This window comes from Atta colombica, unplaced genomic scaffold, assembly GCF_001594045.1.
Source record: "Atta colombica isolate Treedump-2 unplaced genomic scaffold, Acol1.0 scaffold250, whole genome shotgun sequence".
NCBI lineage: Eukaryota > Metazoa > Arthropoda > Insecta > Hymenoptera > Formicidae > Atta > Atta colombica.
Genome location: NW_017259349.1, coordinates 379,723 through 397,162, shown reverse-complemented (window position 1 = coordinate 397,162; position 17,440 = coordinate 379,723). Strand labels below are relative to the sequence as shown.

Genomic DNA, 17,440 nt, shown 5'->3' with positions numbered 1-17,440 from the left:
TATATATATATATATATATACACACACACACACACACATACACACACACACACACACTTTTTTTTAATACAGGAAACTTACACATAAAAAAGGAAAAAGTCCTAGAAGTAAAAGTCTACGTGGTAAAAGTCCAAGAGGTAAGAGTCCTCGAGGTAAAAGTCCAAGAAGTTCAGCAAAGAAGAAAGTAGTTCGGAGATTAATGCTAGATGAGTCAAGTCCATGTAAATCCAAATTAGAAACTTCGAAACGTGCATTGTTTCAAAGTCCCCCATCAGATCATGCTGGTCCTAGCAAATTATTAGGTACAAATAATACAGATACTCAAAAAATTAAACGCGTTTTATTTTCAACACCAAAAAAGAACGAATCTGAATATGCGAATCAAACCTCTTCAAGAGAAGAAAGTAGAAAAAGAAAATGTGAGGAAGAATTGCAAGGGCCACGATTGAAATGGGCGAAAAGCTTATCGTTTGATTGCATGCACGAAATAAGAAGTACGTCAAAGGTTACGTGGGATAGACATTCGTCGAGCAGTATTCTTTCGAAAAATGAAACGTCTGTCAATCAAGGAAAGAATGAATTAAGCGATACTCATAGAAAGGTTTGTATTGTTAATTTTGTTTGTTGTTTTATTACGTTCTCTCTCTCTCTCTCTCTCTCTCTCTCTATATATATATATATTTGATAGACATAATTTTCTTGTTTATTTCTAGAAATTACTTTGGGCAGTTGCGGAGGCCCTACGAAGCAAAGGCATTGGTATGAGTCATCCGAAATTTAAACAATATGCTGCAAATTTGGCACGCACAATTAAAAAATTTATGCCTGATTTGGAAAATAGAAATATTCCACGAAAACCTGGAAGTACAAGCGATCGTATGTTGAAACTAGCCAAACATCACGTACTGTTTCTTATCGATACTAGACCAATAAATTGACAGTACTCATTAGTACAATTAGTAAAATTCAGGAAGTTGTATGAAAGATTTAATCTTTCGCAAACACAGGACATTATTAAAATGACCAAATATATGGGTGCTTATACCTTTAGCCGACGTGTGTTTACACTATGATTTTTTATATAACTTAATAATATAAGATAAAATGTGTTACGGTAATAAGGTAAAATTTGAAAATGAGGATGTGTATATTGTTACACTCACATACAGGGTATTGAACATTTTTTATCGCATAAATAAAAATGTGTTTTTAATATAAGCACAGTTTTATTAGCTTTAAAATAGTTATATTTCACAACTTATAAATAATTAATAAAAGGCGTTTTTCTGAAGTAAAACGCAATTTGCAATAACTTACGAGTTAATGCACGTATACATACATCAATCGTATCTAACATATATTTGTATTTAAGACAATGAAGGACAAGTAAAAAAATAAAGACTAATCGCGCCACAACCGCGATACCTCGTTTTCATTCTGAGTTTCCGTGACCGACCCTGGCGATAACTTCGTCTAAGATTTTCGCGAGTTCTTTATTTTCCTTAGATTTCTGCTCCACAAGTTCGGCGAGTGAATTGCTTTTAAGTTCTGCTTTTCTTATCATTGCATGCAATTTAACTGTTTCCGCCTCATTCTGTTTTCGTATTCCATCCAACTCCAGATTAGCCCTAAAATATAATACGATATTAAGATATATCACGATATTATTTCGAGAAATATTGTGACACACACACACACACACACACACACACACACACACGCGCGCGCGCGCGCGCGCGTCTATATCAATGTACTTTTCTAGTTGAGCCATTGCATGTTCCTTGAGTTGATCGTATCGCGTTTCCAATGTTTTTATGGTTTCTACATTCTCCTGGATACTTTCTTTTAGTACAGTTTCATTATTTTTATACACTGATACAACTCCTTTAAGTCTTTCGTATTTTTGGTGTACATCGTTAAATGCTGCTTCCGTATTAGTTAGATGATGGTTTGCTGCTTGCAATTCTTCTTGCAATTTTATCTTGTCTTGTTCAAAGCTTGTACGATCTCTTTCTCGTTCCGTAAGTAATCTGCTAATCGATTTTTCATATTCTTCCACAACAACCCTAAACCAATTGTTTTTATATTAAATTAAATTAAATTAAATTTAAATTAATTTATTTTGAGTAAATTTATTTATTTAATCTAAATGGATTTATTTTGAATAAATTACTTACGTCATTTGGGTTTTGGTTTTTATTTCTTGTGACATTTGTGCCTGTAGTTTATTAATTTTTTCCTGAAAAGTTGCTTTCTGTCTTTCCAATTCTGCTTCATGCTCCTTTTTCTGTTTCTCCAATTCTTCTTCCAATTGTAATACCGTCGTTCTTACAAGTTCAAGTTCTTTACTCATATCTATATGATCAATAAGTGGTGCGTCTGATTTAGGCTCTTCTATTGGCTGCTCCTGAACAAATTTGAAATGCTTGTCTCATTATCAAAACTTAATATGAAGGTACTTTACATGGTAATTAAAGATATAGATAGTAGTTTTTCACTTACATTTTTTTCTTGAACTTCCTCTGATTTTTGCACTGTTGCATTAGGGAGAGGACTATAAAAAAGCAGCCTGTCTATAGCTGCTATGGCAGGATTACGTTTTGGTGTACCAACATCAGGAAGTGGCGATTCATTTTTGCCATTTTTCTCTTCGTTTATTGTTTGGGCATTTCCTTGAGGCAACATGCTGATATTCGATACCAATGGATCAAACTTAACATACAAAGATTCGGTTCTAAAGCGATTTGTATGATTTGTAGGATTACTTCGTGCTAACAAAAAATCAAATGTCGAGGGATCTTGGAAAACTGAAAAAGCAATAGTATTCACATATGTAATTAAAAAATCTCAATAATAAAATTACGAAAAAGAGCTTTCAATAACTTACATTCAGGTGTTGCACTGACAAATTGATCTGTCTCTTCCGTAAATTCAAGTGAAGGATTAAGTAGCTCATTAGTAACTTTTTCCACTGTAGATTTTAATTCTTCAAAATGTCCATTGATCAACGACAATGTAGTACTTTGTCTTTGAGGTTTAAATTTCTCGTATTGTTCTTCATCTGATGCAAAGTTTATATCTATTTCTTGTAAAGTAAGTGTACGATCGAGAATTTCACTAGATATGTCTTTTTTAATATCACTCGTCGTAGGTGCATTTTCCACAATACATTTTTCCTTTTCTATAATTACAGTTTCTGATGAATTATTTTGTTTTTCTATAACATGAGTCTCATTACATATGGCAATTCCTTCTTCAGATAATTTCTGTACTTCATTCAATACTACGCTATTTTCTACCTCTAAATCTTTTTTATCGATACTCGTCTGTAAGTTTTCTTCAACTTCCAATGTTTTTGGTTCTATAATACTGGTGTTATTTGGTAATAGTATGTTTTCTTCCTTATCTGCTTCAATATCATTATCTAATTCAGACAACTCTTGCTCCTTGATAATTTCATTCGTTTCAGTTTGAGTAATAGAATTATTTACAATTACTTGCGATGATACACACAATTTTTGATCAAGATTGTCGGAAGGTGACAATACTGTTAATGTATCCTGTTTAAACTCTGATAAAGTCTGTATACTCGTTTCTTTCGTTGTACTACTATCAGTATGTTCTAATGGTGAAGATATATTGGATATACTAGGTAACGAAAGATCCGCATATTGCGTTAACGGGGATGTGGACGGAACAGAAATTTCGGTAGGACACGACTGTGGATCTTCTAGGGATATTTCGGCGTTGCAATCATTTTTTACTGTTTGTTCTTCATTAAGCGTGATCACATCGAAAGTAATATTATTGGATGAAACAGTTGTTGTTATATTCAACTGATTATCATTCACATTACTTGTTGGCAGTGAATCCTTTATAAGATTACTCACAATGTTGAAGGTTTCAATCTCAGTTACTGTAGCACTTTCTTGTAACGGAATATGCTTATCAATCGATTCTTCTACTTGTAGTACATATTCTTCCGCAGGAGGATATGAAGTCACAAACTGTGAATCTTGAACGGGAAGTGTGTTATTAGACGATCCCAAAATATGCGTTTGATTTAAAGGCGTTGTCTTGCATAATTGAGGACTTATCTCAATCACTTGCGTTCCATTATCGGCATTGTCTAATAGATCTTCGTTAAGGGAACAATCTCTTGTGGAAAATGGTACCTCATCTATAGCCGATGTAAACGTCTGATCCTGACTGAGATCCTGACTGTCGTATTCACTTCCTAAATGGATGTCTGCACACGCGAGGATCAAATCCTCTACACCGGGTATGTTGGAGTTCACATATGATGTGTCCACTACGTTATCAGGAGTTTCGGGTGTCGAATCAGTACATATGCCGCTACTGCTCTTGATACTGAGAGTGCTGCTGAGACTATGGAAACTGCTGGCCGACGAAAGACTCTCCGGAGCCAAGCAGAGATTTTCCGTGACCGATCCTACATCGGCAAACTCGCGAGCAAAATGAACCTTGACCTCATGCTCTGCTGTCTTTGGGAGAGTCAAGGGAGTATCGTTGCCGCTCTGAAAATAAAAAAAAATGCGTTAAGATATTTTACGAGAATACCGTATCTCTTTCTTTTCTTTCAAATTTAAATAAAGCGAACATATAATGGGCGGTTTATGAGAATTCTTTAATATATAACAGAAATGTTTCATGTCCGTCGGATATCTTTTAATGAAAAAACTTTCTTCGCGATTTTTACTTGTCACAAAGATTTACAGAACAATCACGTTAAGAAAAGTTGCCAAGAAAAGTTTGACAGAAAACGCCTTCGAAAGCGTATACGACGCAATATACCATCAGCGTGGGCGAACGAGACGTTCTTGGGCTTGTGGCACGATGCAAAAGTTTATGGATATACTCCATATTATACCAGTCGCAACCAATCTGTAATCTGCGAAATATCAACGCTTACTGACTACTTCGCTAACTCAGCTGACAGTCCGAGATCTGATTTTCGAAAAGAAATTGCGTAATCGCTTCACGCCTCGCTCAGGCTAATTATAAGACATTGAGAGAGAAAGGCTTTAGTAGTGCCAGTTCCGCTCGCTTTTGCAAGACGACAACTACGGAAATATCTGTCTCAATAACACTACAGTTGCTCTATACCGAGCAAAGAGATGCTAAAAATCGTGGACTTGTAGCAAAGTGTGCATCGATATAACGATATCGATTTAAGATGTGTGGCAGTTCAACATAGAAGAACATGGAGTTACCATAAAAAAAAAAAAATTAGAAGACTACAAGAATGTCTTTCCAAAAAAATCGTAATAGTAAAGTGAAGAAATGTAATCGATGCATAGATTCGTTAGAGAGAACATTCGCTCAATTACTATTCCGCATTAGCTGTATATATTCATAATTAAATTTAATACTATATATATATATACTACCTATATTGTGAAAATAGATAAGAAGGATATTATTTATTTTTTTTGTATTTTACAATGAGAAAAATAACGAACGTTCTAACTCTCTCTGATTGAGAAATAATACTTTCAATCACGCGATTGTATTTCACGCGATAACTAACCAACTCATTGTCAGTTTCTGCACGCATTATAAAATGATGAGACATGACGTTAAAGAAAATTAATTAAATGCTTTATTAAACGCATGACAAAATTACCTTTAAAAGAAGATTCCCCATGACTTTTCGAAGAATCTCCACTTTTAACTGTTATTAACGTACAACGTGATCTCATATTTATACGCGGGTTCAAAGAACCCTATGATAAGACGATTTCACTTCCCCTTCTATGTTTTTACCCTTGACATGATTTTATCCTCTGCCAAACAAATATATTATACCGTGCACGAATAATTTTGAAATTAATACAAATAATAATCTTTGTTATTCCGAATTTTTTTCTATGCTTTCGATACAATGCACAGTATTCGATCTGTTTTTATTCTATTTCTTAACTGAATTTCAATATTTTTTATGATCTTTCTTTCTTGTTCAGGCATGACTCATTATAAAACATAGCACAACTAATCATTATCCTTGAAGAAAAAAAAATATTTACTAACATTATTTATTTTTTAGAAAATAGAAAACGAGGATTGCATCATTAGACAGAACATAAAAACAACACGAATCTAATTTTCTGAAAAAGAAATAAAAAATATCAAGTATAAAGATGAAAATTTAATTTATTACGAGACGTGAGTTTTTTCCGATCCTTATTCGGAGATTCTTGTTTGGCGTGCTCTTGACATCATCGAGATTGCAACGCAACCGTCGGAATGACTCATTCTCACTTGACCGCGCTGACAGAGACTTCATCACTATCTCAGGGTGTGTCTCTCTCATCCCTCTAAGATAAGCAACCCTCTCTCTAGTTCTTAATGTGTACTTAAACGCGGCACTTGACACTTTAATATGAGCGATGATGTTTCTAAATTTAGATAAAACGCACAGAATATACGTAAGAAGAAATTGCACGAGGAGGCATACATAATTCTTATCATATTTATATTGCGTTATTAAGACAGAACATTGACCCTTGGAAAAAAAAACAATTTGAAAAACATCAATTAACAGAGAAATATTATCAAATGATTATACCGATAATAAAAAATAATTACATATGTAAAAAAAATCATGGAGAGGTAAATTTATGTAATCTGTCTAAAGTTAATTAATAGAAGAGAGTGCCATTAAAAGAGCGATCATTAAAAAAAGTAAGAGAGCAAGTGATAAAACAAATAAATAACAACAAACGTCAATCGAGTCTCTTTTCTGATCGATCGAAGTACACGACATCTATCATTGTGACATATTTTTGAGGTCGTGCATTGGAGTATATGATGCAAAGATATCTTCTTATATTATTCGTTTCAAGAAAAGAGAAAAAAGGAAGATGTTCCGCACGAAAGAGGACCCAAAATTAGGGCCTGGTGGCGGGAGATGAACAGCAGATATCTTTAGTCGAAATGCTAATATTAGCCCGGCGCGTTCCTAGTCGATACTCCACCGCTACCACTACTAGTACCTACCGCTACTACCACCAACACTACTGCCACCATAATCGTCAGATTGACACTCGGCAGCACGACGCATTGTACATTGTACGTGCATGTGCACGCGCGAGGTGAGGTGAGACGAGACGAGACGAGGCGAGGCGAAGCGAGAAGTCGTCCCCAAGAGGACGAGATTGAGGGAAAGGATAAGACAACAGGAAATCGCCTCACCTTTTACAAACTAAATAAGAAATCCTCGGCGAGAATGCTTCACACAACGTTGTCGCGCATCAACCGGACCTTCGGCAAAAGCTGCACCGCGGATAACATCGTCTCCACCATGCCACGATGATGCGTACTAACACTAGCTGCACCGAGCCATACCATCCAGCCGCGCACACGCCGTACGGACATTATGCCGCAAAGATCACCAACTATGGAAGTGGTGGGAACAGGATTCTCGACCATCGAGCCGCATAAGAGTCGCACAACCGATCGGTGGACGGTGTGGCGCTATCTGGAGCGATGGGAACATACTTGGTAACGAAACATCGCGAGATAAGAGAGACAAGTATAGCTAGAGAGCCAGTCATAAGCCATTCCACTTCATTCCACTCCAGGAAAGGTCCAAGGGGAAGGATATCGGAGGAGCAGCGGTGAGACGATTCGTCATTCGATGAAAATGAAAATATCTTTTACATCGCCAATCAATATCTGTAATATAGTCGCAATGTTAACGTATGTGCGAATAGATAAATAATTATGATATTCGTGTTCGTCCATATAATCGTTATTCACATAATAAATCGTCACCCGTGAATTAACGTCACGCAGAAATTAAAGGTACAGGGGCAACGAGATAAAGTATTGCCCTGCGCCGTAAATAATTCCATTTACCACATGATGTAGAGAAACATGAAAATCAAATGAAAAAATTAGTACAGAGGAAATGGAAAAATTTAATAATTCTAAAAAGAAATGAGTGAAATATTTTTGATGAAGAAATTATTGAATATTCATATTCAAGCCTTATATTACAAGCTTATATTTCATCCACAACTCCTAATTCTCAATTAATCCATTTTTTAATCCATTTTTTAATCCATTTCGATTTCAAAGTATGACATTTCAGTTGTCTTTTTGTATCGGATGTATTGGAAGATTCAGCGTTAAAACTCGAATCGAAATGAACAAATTCGCGTTCTTCATGCGTATCAAAGAAATGCTCCCGCGTAGCGGGAAGCAAAACTTATTTTTGTTTCAAGGTACTTCTGGAGATACGAAGTTTATTTATAGAAATACATTCTCTCCGGTCTGACTGTCAGCCGCGTAAATGGAGAAGGAAGCGCGAAGAAGGATTTACAAAGAGAACATGCGAACGATAAGAGCGGGCAATGCATCGGTCGTCGTTTCCTGAAAGCGTACTATTAATCTCACGCAAACAAACGTGAGAAAAGTATCGTTTCGTGAAAGTACATATATTCCCATCAGGTTTTTCTCATCGTCGGAATAATTCTTTCTTCTTAAGCATAGAAAAAAAAAAAAACAAAGAAAAACAGTGCAAAAATGATGAAATATTTGACAGTACCTTTCGTCGAGAAGGATGAATTGGCGAAGAATTGTGGAGAGTCGCGGTTATTTCTTTCAGTACGATTCTTGTGCCTTCGCGAACAGATCCTCTTGGGCTCGACATTCTCAGGCTCTCTCTTTCTTCAATACAACGAATATTTATCTTGATTTCCTAGTGCGAAATATCGTGGATACTACTTTTATTTAAATCAAAAATACATTTGAAAAAACATACAGAAATTAAACAAGAATTTAAATGTTTTTCTTCTATTGTGTGTGTGTGTGTGTGTGTGTGTGTGTGTTCGTACTACAGTAAATAGACGAAGACAGTATATTGTAATATATTTTTACTAAATTTACTTAAAAAAATGTAATTATATCTATTTTTTTTATGAAAAAAATCTGATTCTTTTTGAAAAAAAATCATTATTTGCGATGTTGACCAATCTCCGATTAACTTTATCAACATTATTTCTTTAAGAGTAATATATGAATAAATCTATTAAATTAATTAGTAGAATTATATTTAACATGTCGGAAAAAGTTAAGAGAAAATTGTGTAAAGATTTTGTTATAAGCGATTCTACCAGTCGATTTGTGTCCATTTTTAATTTCTACCAATATCAATAGTAAGTTGAACCGAGAATAAGTTAATCTACATTAGTGAAAATGAATATTAACGGAGAATATAAGTTAATCGGAGTCTAAATCATCACCCTATGATTTCGAGAATACGATGAGACGATAATGTCTTACAAGCTGGATCTACAATGAGTCGATAGTCTTACAAGCTGCTGATCAATTTTCTACCGATTCACCGATTTCGACCAATCCATCGACCATCTTTCAGACTCGTTTCCGATTCACCGACTCAGTATAGACCCAGACTTGGAAATTTCGTTAACAGAATTAAGAATCTCCGTTCCTCTACTTTTTCGAAAAATCAGTTCATCGCGAAAGATCAAAAAAAGAATGAAGATTTAACTTTACTTACAGGAAATTGAAATATTCGAAGTCGGCAAAGCTCTTGTACTTTCACTCTCTAGACTCTAGACTTGTTGACTTGGAGAACAAAGAAAGTTCTCTTCACACGCAGAGGCGTGTTTACACTGGTACTTCTGTCATTTGAGGTGTCACCGGCACAAATGATAGCAAGCGATAGCAAGCGATAGTGGCGAATGTGGCAATGGCAATACCGGTAATACGGAATCCGTCAAACACCTCGACTACGTAGATTCCTAGTGTACGCATTCAACTTTCACACTACCGTCAACGTCAACCAGTTCCGTCCAGTTACAAGTCTGCACAAGTCTGCGACGCGAGCAAGTTGGAGCAAGCGAGCGAATTCGTTGCGCATTTCACGATCCTTTGACTAACGGCTGCCGTTTGATAAACTTGAATGTGAATGCACTGACGAATCAGAATGCACCGTTGCGTTTAACTAGCCGACACACCGCGGCGCCACTTGTAACAGTTTCGAATTTCCGTCGCAATCGGTAAAGTAGTATTATCGAACGTGATCGAACGATCCGCGATACTAATCGATTATCGTTCAAGTTGAATTTGAAATCAAAAATCTGCGGATCCGTTCCCGCCAGTCGCATCTGTTGCGCCGCGTACCGATATCGATCAATAGCGCTGTCATGTTCATTTCCACTTGTAGATTAATTTTAATCTCAATTTAACTCACTTTTTATCTTTTTCCGATTCTAAAAGTTAAAAATCAAGAATAAAGAGTAAATTGAATCAAGATTAAAATTAATTACTAAAACTACATTGCTAAAAATGGACATTAGTCGTGCTTAACTGAACTCTCTCTTCGACTCGTGACTTTGACATCTAAATTTATTATTTAAATTAAGGAATATACAGAAAGGTAGATGATCATTCGAATCGAAGATTGTTTTATCCACTGTGAATCCGTGATCCTTTGCGAAATGCCACTTAGTGTTTTCTCATACAATTATATCGCCACGATGAATTCATTTTGTTATTAAATGACTGAAATCATTTGAATGGAAACAAATTTTTTTACAATAATGTAAGTTTGCAAAACATTTATTGTCAAACTCATCATACAAATATGTATAAACCGCCACGTTATTACATGCCAGGCAGTGCAAATTCACCACAAAATTTTAATGCTTACTCATTAAAGGTTATTAGTCTTTTTTTTTTTTATTTTAATTAATCGTCATACTTAATCCTTGCACTCATCCCTCACCATTCATTCTCAATTTAAAGATATATAAAGATATTGTTTTTAATAGACTTTCATAATATACATAATAAAAAACACATTCATCCGGCCAGGTAACGCACCGCCGTAATACATTGTATTACAATAAAGCGAGTTATATAAAAGAATACTATTCACAATGCTCTCTTTCGAAAAACAGGTAAACATTATTTAAGGACACTTGTTGTAGGCATTAGTATTTCTCTTCTTACATTCATAAAGTTTATAAAATAGCAAAGACAAGAAGAATCTAATTCATTAATGTAAGACTAAAATTTTATTGTATTGAGCACAATCACAGAAAGCAGGCCACATATGGCTGCTATTTATTTTAAAATGAATTGGTAAATGTGCTTTGAGAGCACTTTGCATTTATAAACAATGCGAAGCCATAAAGCACGCTTTTTCAAATATCTGTAATAAAATAAGTGATGTTGAATTAATTGTGCTATTTTATATATGATCATTTGTAAAATGCTTGATATCTTGTACCGAGTCTTATTGCTATTTCGAAAGTGCAATCGTTCAGTACCATGGATGCGATTAGGAAGCATCGTATTATTTACAATAACGTGTCAATAATCAGCATTTCCCCAAATCTGCACGCTACTTTTTTCAAAATAACTCATGTTTCTATCTGAATTATCGTACTGTAATTCACGACTATATGATAAATACGTATAACAATTTATCATATATAATGTATATGCGAAGAGATTGTAAATATTTAGTTATGTATAAGGATGTAATTGTGGTGTAGGGCATGTTGATAACGGAGAACTTTTTTGATTACTAGACGGCGGAGTTAAAAGGCCACTCTCGTTTGGGCTTTGTCTACCAGGTTCAACATTTGTATCCGAATCGTTCACATAGCCACTCGGGATTTCTCCAGCTAATCGTTGCTGCGCCTTTTCCAACATATTCAAATCGACTACGTGAGTCTGTATGCGATGCGATTCGTCTACAACAATATTAGGTACAGTGGCCTTCAGTCCGGATCCAGAGTGTGATTCTACAAGCGTAATCGTAGATCTTAAAAGAGACTGGGAATCCTCTTCCGCGACGGTAGTAGCAAATGCCGTAAGCCATTTGACGCAAGGAGCAAGCTGTTCCCATGACAATCGGGACACTCTCAATGCGCATTCTCTTCCTTGAGTATGATAAATTGCTGCTGCAGCTATGTGACTGTATGGAAACTTTAAACAACCTTCGTCCAAAGTCGCCAGATCTAATAATTGAGCTGCTTGAGAATATTGCAATCCACCATATTGTGGATATATAAAAGTGTTTGGTTTGGATGAGTCGCCTGATTCAATCTGCATGTAAATATTGAGCCATCCTGGAGCAGTTATTGGGGACAGATTCCATCCAAGTCCTTTCAAGATCATTAACTCTTTTCCCAAAATTTCTTCTTCTGTGCAGGCTCCATCGGTGACATATGCAAATTCCGCGATTTTAGGTGGATATATTTCTTCAACCTGCAAAATTATTTTTCATTTTTTAATTTTTAATTTACCTTGTGTTACATTGATATTTTGAGATTGCAAAAATAAATAAGTAAAAATAAAATTTTATTTACTCCTTTTTCTCAACTATCATAAATATGTACATAAATTGTAAATAAAAAAAAAAGTAACAAAATTTACGAACCTTAGAAGCAATAAAAAGACAAGTTATCCCTATAAGTTGCAACTGGTTTTTAGGTACATCGTGATGAATAGACAAATATCTGTCTATATAGTCCATAGCGAGATAATAAGTCTCTCTATGTAATTTATACACCTCACAGACCTCAATCAACCAATCTAATAAGATGGCTCTCATCCGTGGCTGTAATGTTGGATGCCTCTGGAACATTTCTGGATCCCTTTGAATTAGAGTTTTCTGATCCCCAAGGCACATGAGAGACCATACTTGGGAGCCATCGGCCCATGGTAGAGACGGCAATGGACTAGGTCTAATGGATGTGCTATTGGAGGCTGAAGGTGTTAAGAAACAAGTTGCACTTCTTAATTCAGACCATGTAGCAGGCTCTTGCTGTTCTTTCAACGGAGAGGTCTGATGTTGGGGAGTGCATGCAGCATCTACTGATGGTGTGGTATTACAAGATTCCGTATACGAGACATGAGACAACGTAGGTACTTTACTAGGTGGGTATATGTTTTCTGAATCTTCTGAGAGTTCTGTAGTACGTCTCTTGCGTTTCAAAGACTGGGCTTTGCCTCCTTGCAAATAAGTTTGTGCCTTCTTTTCCTGCAAACTAAATACAGAGGAAAGATTCAGTTCTCTCTATGCAACGTTCTTTCATATCATCTTTTCATATCTACCTCTATTAATTCAATTTATATAAAACAGACGATGTAAATAAATCTTTCAAGATATTATTATTTTTTGTGATATACAAAAAGTTGAACAGTTGTCAAATAATTTATGGAGCTAATATAGTGTTAATTTGCAGATTTACAATGCAAATAACGCTATCTAAATGGCTGAAAGATAACAAATTATTACATCGCTGAAGGAAAGCTGCTAAAATCTCAGGATAGAAAGTAACTAAAGGAAAAAGGTTATAGGCATGAAGTTCAAGTATGGACAGAAAAAATGTATTTTTAATCAAGCAATGGATAGGCACTGAATCAGTTTCATTGTAAACAAAATGATTTGGAGACCACAAAAGAAAGATATATCTGAATTTTAACATGAAATGGAATATCGATCACTCACCTGCTCTGTGGCATTTTCCCGCCGGATTGCCAACGCGTAAGGAAAATATTTGTAGTCGGAAAAAATTTTTTCCAAGTGTATACGATAACGGAGACTCTTGGAACGAGGGTGCGATGAATTTTTTCAATCCAGGCGCAACAATTTCCTTAGGAAAATGACGAAAAGTGGAGGAGCGCGCGAAGTCTACACGCACCCGATCGCCATAATGCACGTTCTCTTGGCCGTCTTTGATTCACCGTATCGACTTATGATTTTCGTTCGGAATCGATTTCGGTAGTCGAAAAATTCATTAATCTCGCCTCTGAGCTATTTTGCAGCGTGTGCGAGTCGCAAATCGACGATATTCCGAGAAAAATAGAGGACGTGGATCTGGAAGCGCGGGAGAGCAGCGCGCGAAACGACGACCAACCGGACCAACCCCTGTACGCCCCGTAACGCCCTCTATATGCGCCACATAACCTCAAAGGGGCAAATTTTGGAAATATTGGTGGTAAATTTCACGCACGACGTCGTCACGACGATACCTCGACTGAATCTTTCTCCCTTTCGCGCGTCAATTTTGATTTATCTGTCGACCGAAAGGCGACTCCACGATGAGCGTCCTTCCGCCAAGGTATAGCTGCGTTCAGCCAACTTGGGCTAAATCAGGCCGCTAAATGATCGTCGCTTATAGGCTTAGTGCAGCGATTGACGTCAATTGACGCAGGCTCCTAAGGATAGAACGCAAATTTAGAGAGTTTCATGAACCGTAAACGAAGTCCCGTATACGCATTAAGCGAAGGTCCGTCACAGCTACGCGTCTCCTCGGCTGGTTGCCGCTCTCTCGTCATGCGGATATCACCCTGATTTGCACTGGTTTCGCTGTCGGAACAGAACAAACGTGAACACCCTCGCGTGCGGATTAACTTATTATGGTTGTTCGCTCGCGGCAGATGACGGAAGACGCGAACGCGAACACGTTTCTGCCGTGACGCGGAACGGAGCGAACTGGCGCCTGCAAATTGGCGTTTCGCGGGAACGCCGACGGCCGAAGCGCTCGACGGGCGCCACGCCGCGCTGCTATCCTCGTCACCGATTGGTCGAAGCGCGCGGCACAGCTGGCGCTCAGCTGATCCGCCGTACGCACACCTACTCGCGTGCAAGTCAGTGCAAGTGTGCAGTGGTGTGCAGAGCAACACACGACGATTGCATCGCGGCCACCGCGGGAAATGTGCGCGCGTAAATCGCCATACATAAATCGGCGCGGCCGGCGCGGCGCGATACGGCGCGGGCTTTTCCTACTTCCGTACGCCGTAGGCAGATCAAACGAGAAACTTGTGTGTTCTTGCCACGTATCCAACGCGCCATTAGTGCCATTACCTGCCTGCATGATATTCCATTATTACTGCATTTCGAGAATATCGAGATGGTTTTCACTCTTTTTCCATACATATTAATCAAATTATCACGCGCCTACGACATTGATAATATATACCTCACATGTTATGCAATCAAAAATGAAGAAAATTGAAGATATCTTTCTTCTTAAATAGATGCGCAATAATTGAATGTCTATAAAGTAGTGAGATATTTCAAAAGCAGATAAAATTAAATACACAGAATACAAAACGAATAATAACATTACGTCAATATTATAATTTTCCACTTAGTAATATAAATGTAATAATAACACGTTTATGTACAATGTTATGATATTGACGGTAAAATTACGTGTCGGATTGCGTTTTGCAGAATGTTAATTATATATTTTGATTTCAGTATGTGTATACGTATATTGTATTGTTGTATCATGATTTCAAGATTCAAACTTCAACACTTTTTATTTTAATAACTATATACTAATAAGAGAAACACAATACTGTGTGTGTGTGTGTGTGTGTGTGTGTGTGTGCGTGCGTGCGTGCGCGCGCGCGCGCGCATTCAGAAGTTATCTTGTCTTTCGTAGATTGACACAGATGTATAAATTGAAAGAAATATTTATAAGGAGAAATATATCGTGTTATAAACAAAGTTATAATTTATTCGCGAAAGTAACACTTTTTCCTTATCATTTATTATAATTCGTCAAGATGCGTCAGTAAATTTATTATCTATTATTCCTTAACGTCTTAAATTATTTATTAATCCTTAAGACAAGATACTTTTGAATTTAGCGCGCTACGATGTCTGCTGTTTTACCTACAGGTGCTTTAGATTTTCAAAAAGCGATCGCGATACGGCGCACTTGTGATTGAATCGTCTCGCGAGAAATCTAGTCATCTAGATTTCAAGTTGTTTAAGTTGCTCCAAGTTGCTCCGATAATGCGCTTGGAACGTACACATGCAAGTCACAGTCTTACATTAGTGTGCATATAATCTATATATGTACGCATCTATATATGTATTACACGGAGAATAGCGGAGAAACCGATAATGAGAGGAACGGAACAAGATAGAATTGACATGATTTTTCGCAATTTTACTTCCAAGAGAATATCTTCTTCTTCTTCTTCTTCTTCTTCTTCTTCTTCTTATAACATTTAATTTAAAACATTTAATTTAAAGCAGTAAAGATACATGTCATGTTACTGTCTTTGAGATTGCATGTCATTTTCTCATAATCTTTATATTTCCTAATAATAAGTAAATAATAAAAAAAAAATTTTTTACAAACACTTTTTCTATAATGACTCGTCTATGAAAATCGCGTATAAGGTAAAAATTTTATTTGATAACGAAAGAAATTCTTGACGCGATGCGATTGAATTCATGCGATGCGATTGAATTGTAAAAAAAAAAAATAAAGAAAAATATAACGCAGTTAGCAAATCTTGAGTTTACGACAAAGGAAAACTAGATGAAATTGACAATCAAAGAAGGAACTGACTAACAAAGAAGGAAATTTGGGGAATGGATGAAGCTCGGGTAGCGCGAGGCGGTTATGCGAGTTGCACGGCCCTGGTTTTCTGGAAATCGTCAGCGGTCTGGAGTCCGGGGCCATTAAACGCGTTATATGAGTGTCTTGCAATTTGATCCTGCGGCGCTCACTGCTCAGCCAACTCAGCTCAGTTCGGTCAGGTTCGATGGACGGTGCAGTGCCCTGATCGGATTGGAGAGTAATTTACACGAATTCCTGGGCATCAGGGTCTCTGACGTCTCTGTTCGGTACGACGGTCCAGACCTCCTGGGTTCCTTCCCACGCCCGATGCCACCGTTGTCTCTCTACTCCCGTTGTCGCGCAGCATCCGACACATACTCGTCTGACTCGTCGAGCCGACGGTCGACGATCGACGGTCATCAGGAAGACGGTATTCACGGTGTGCGCGCACACAGCATCTTGCTGAGTCTTCGGTGAGTAAATCAGAGTAAACGAGACGTATTGCGTCAACGTGTGGTCATGATCGTCATCGCGATCGTTAATTCGTGAATATCGTGATATGAATGCTGACCTAATCTCGATCGTGAGTGCGATGAGTGCGAATGTCAACGAGTGAACGGTGTCGGTGAATTCATAAAAGAACAAAATCTTATTTCCGTTAATTACGAATTCGTAGCTTGATTAACACATGCTCCATTTATTAGAAATCTTGAAATAATTTCTACACTCTTGTGCACGCAACACTGAGTAATATTCTATGAAATATCAAAAATTCTAAAGGCACTTTATTATGTTTGCTATTGTGATTTGGATATTAGAAATAACACTAAAGATGCTATATTTTTGCAGAGTAAATAAATGCAAGTTTTTGAGTAATGCAGGGCATGATGCCAGTTAAGACAAAATCACGTGTTACTGAAAATATGGGGGTCACAGGTGGACTGGTAGATGCCCGTGCCAAGCAAGTTTTAAGAGAGGCTGTAGATGCAGTTGTTAATAGCTTTGCAAAACATAGTCAAGGTTATGGCAGAGGTATATTATAAAGAAATCTCTTATTATTAGCTTAA

The 17,440-nt window shown here is 36.9% G+C and overlaps 4 protein-coding genes across 7 annotated transcripts in view; 2 read left to right on the top strand and 2 right to left on the bottom strand.

Annotated features, from left to right (window-relative positions):
- Positions 1 to 1,185, top strand: part of LOC108688958 — a 3,269-nt gene extending 2,084 nt beyond the window's left edge. The window contains exons 4-5 of the mRNA XM_018195524.1: positions 70 to 601; positions 714 to 1,185. Coding sequence (XP_018051013.1) covers positions 70 to 601; positions 714 to 938 — 757 coding nt within the window. The 3' untranslated portion in view covers positions 939 to 1,185. The remainder of the gene's footprint in view (positions 1 to 69; positions 602 to 713) is intronic.
- Positions 1,186 to 1,206: 21 nt separating this feature from the next.
- Positions 1,207 to 9,894, bottom strand: LOC108688956 (transforming acidic coiled-coil-containing protein 3). 3 transcript variants are annotated; one of them, XM_018195520.1, is made up of 7 exons: positions 9,548 to 9,894; positions 8,573 to 8,725; positions 2,888 to 4,538; positions 2,503 to 2,807; positions 2,178 to 2,407; positions 1,755 to 2,066; positions 1,207 to 1,628 (listed from the first exon to the last, which is right to left on the bottom strand). In XM_018195520.1, exons 2-7 carry the CDS (start codon positions 8,675 to 8,677, stop codon positions 1,433 to 1,435), a joined length of 2,799 nt encoding a protein of 932 aa, XP_018051009.1. In that variant the 5' UTR covers positions 8,678 to 8,725; positions 9,548 to 9,894; the 3' UTR covers positions 1,207 to 1,432. The 3 variants fall into 3 exon arrangements, with proteins under 3 accessions (XP_018051009.1, XP_018051011.1, XP_018051010.1); XM_018195522.1 differs by lacking the exons at positions 8,573 to 8,725; positions 9,548 to 9,894 and adding an exon at positions 7,021 to 7,208; XM_018195521.1 differs by lacking the exons at positions 8,573 to 8,725; positions 9,548 to 9,894 and adding an exon at positions 4,816 to 4,964.
- Positions 9,895 to 11,523: 1,629 nt separating this feature from the next.
- Positions 11,524 to 14,551, bottom strand: LOC108688957 (G1/S-specific cyclin-E1). Its single transcript, XM_018195523.1, has 3 exons — positions 13,517 to 14,551; positions 12,443 to 13,052; positions 11,524 to 12,270 (listed from the first exon to the last, which is right to left on the bottom strand). Exons 1-3 carry the CDS (start codon positions 13,528 to 13,530, stop codon positions 11,524 to 11,526), a joined length of 1,371 nt encoding a protein of 456 aa, XP_018051012.1. The 5' UTR covers positions 13,531 to 14,551.
- A 2,214-nt stretch (positions 14,552 to 16,765) lies between these two features.
- Positions 16,766 to 17,440, top strand: part of LOC108688946 (LIX1-like protein) — a 3,104-nt gene continuing 2,429 nt past the window's right edge. For both annotated transcript variants that reach the window (XM_018195508.1, XM_018195506.1), the window contains exons 1-2: positions 16,766 to 16,846; positions 17,223 to 17,405. In XM_018195508.1, coding sequence (XP_018050997.1) covers positions 17,249 to 17,405 — 157 coding nt within the window. In that variant the 5' untranslated portion in view covers positions 16,766 to 16,846; positions 17,223 to 17,248. The remainder of the gene's footprint in view (positions 16,847 to 17,222; positions 17,406 to 17,440) is intronic.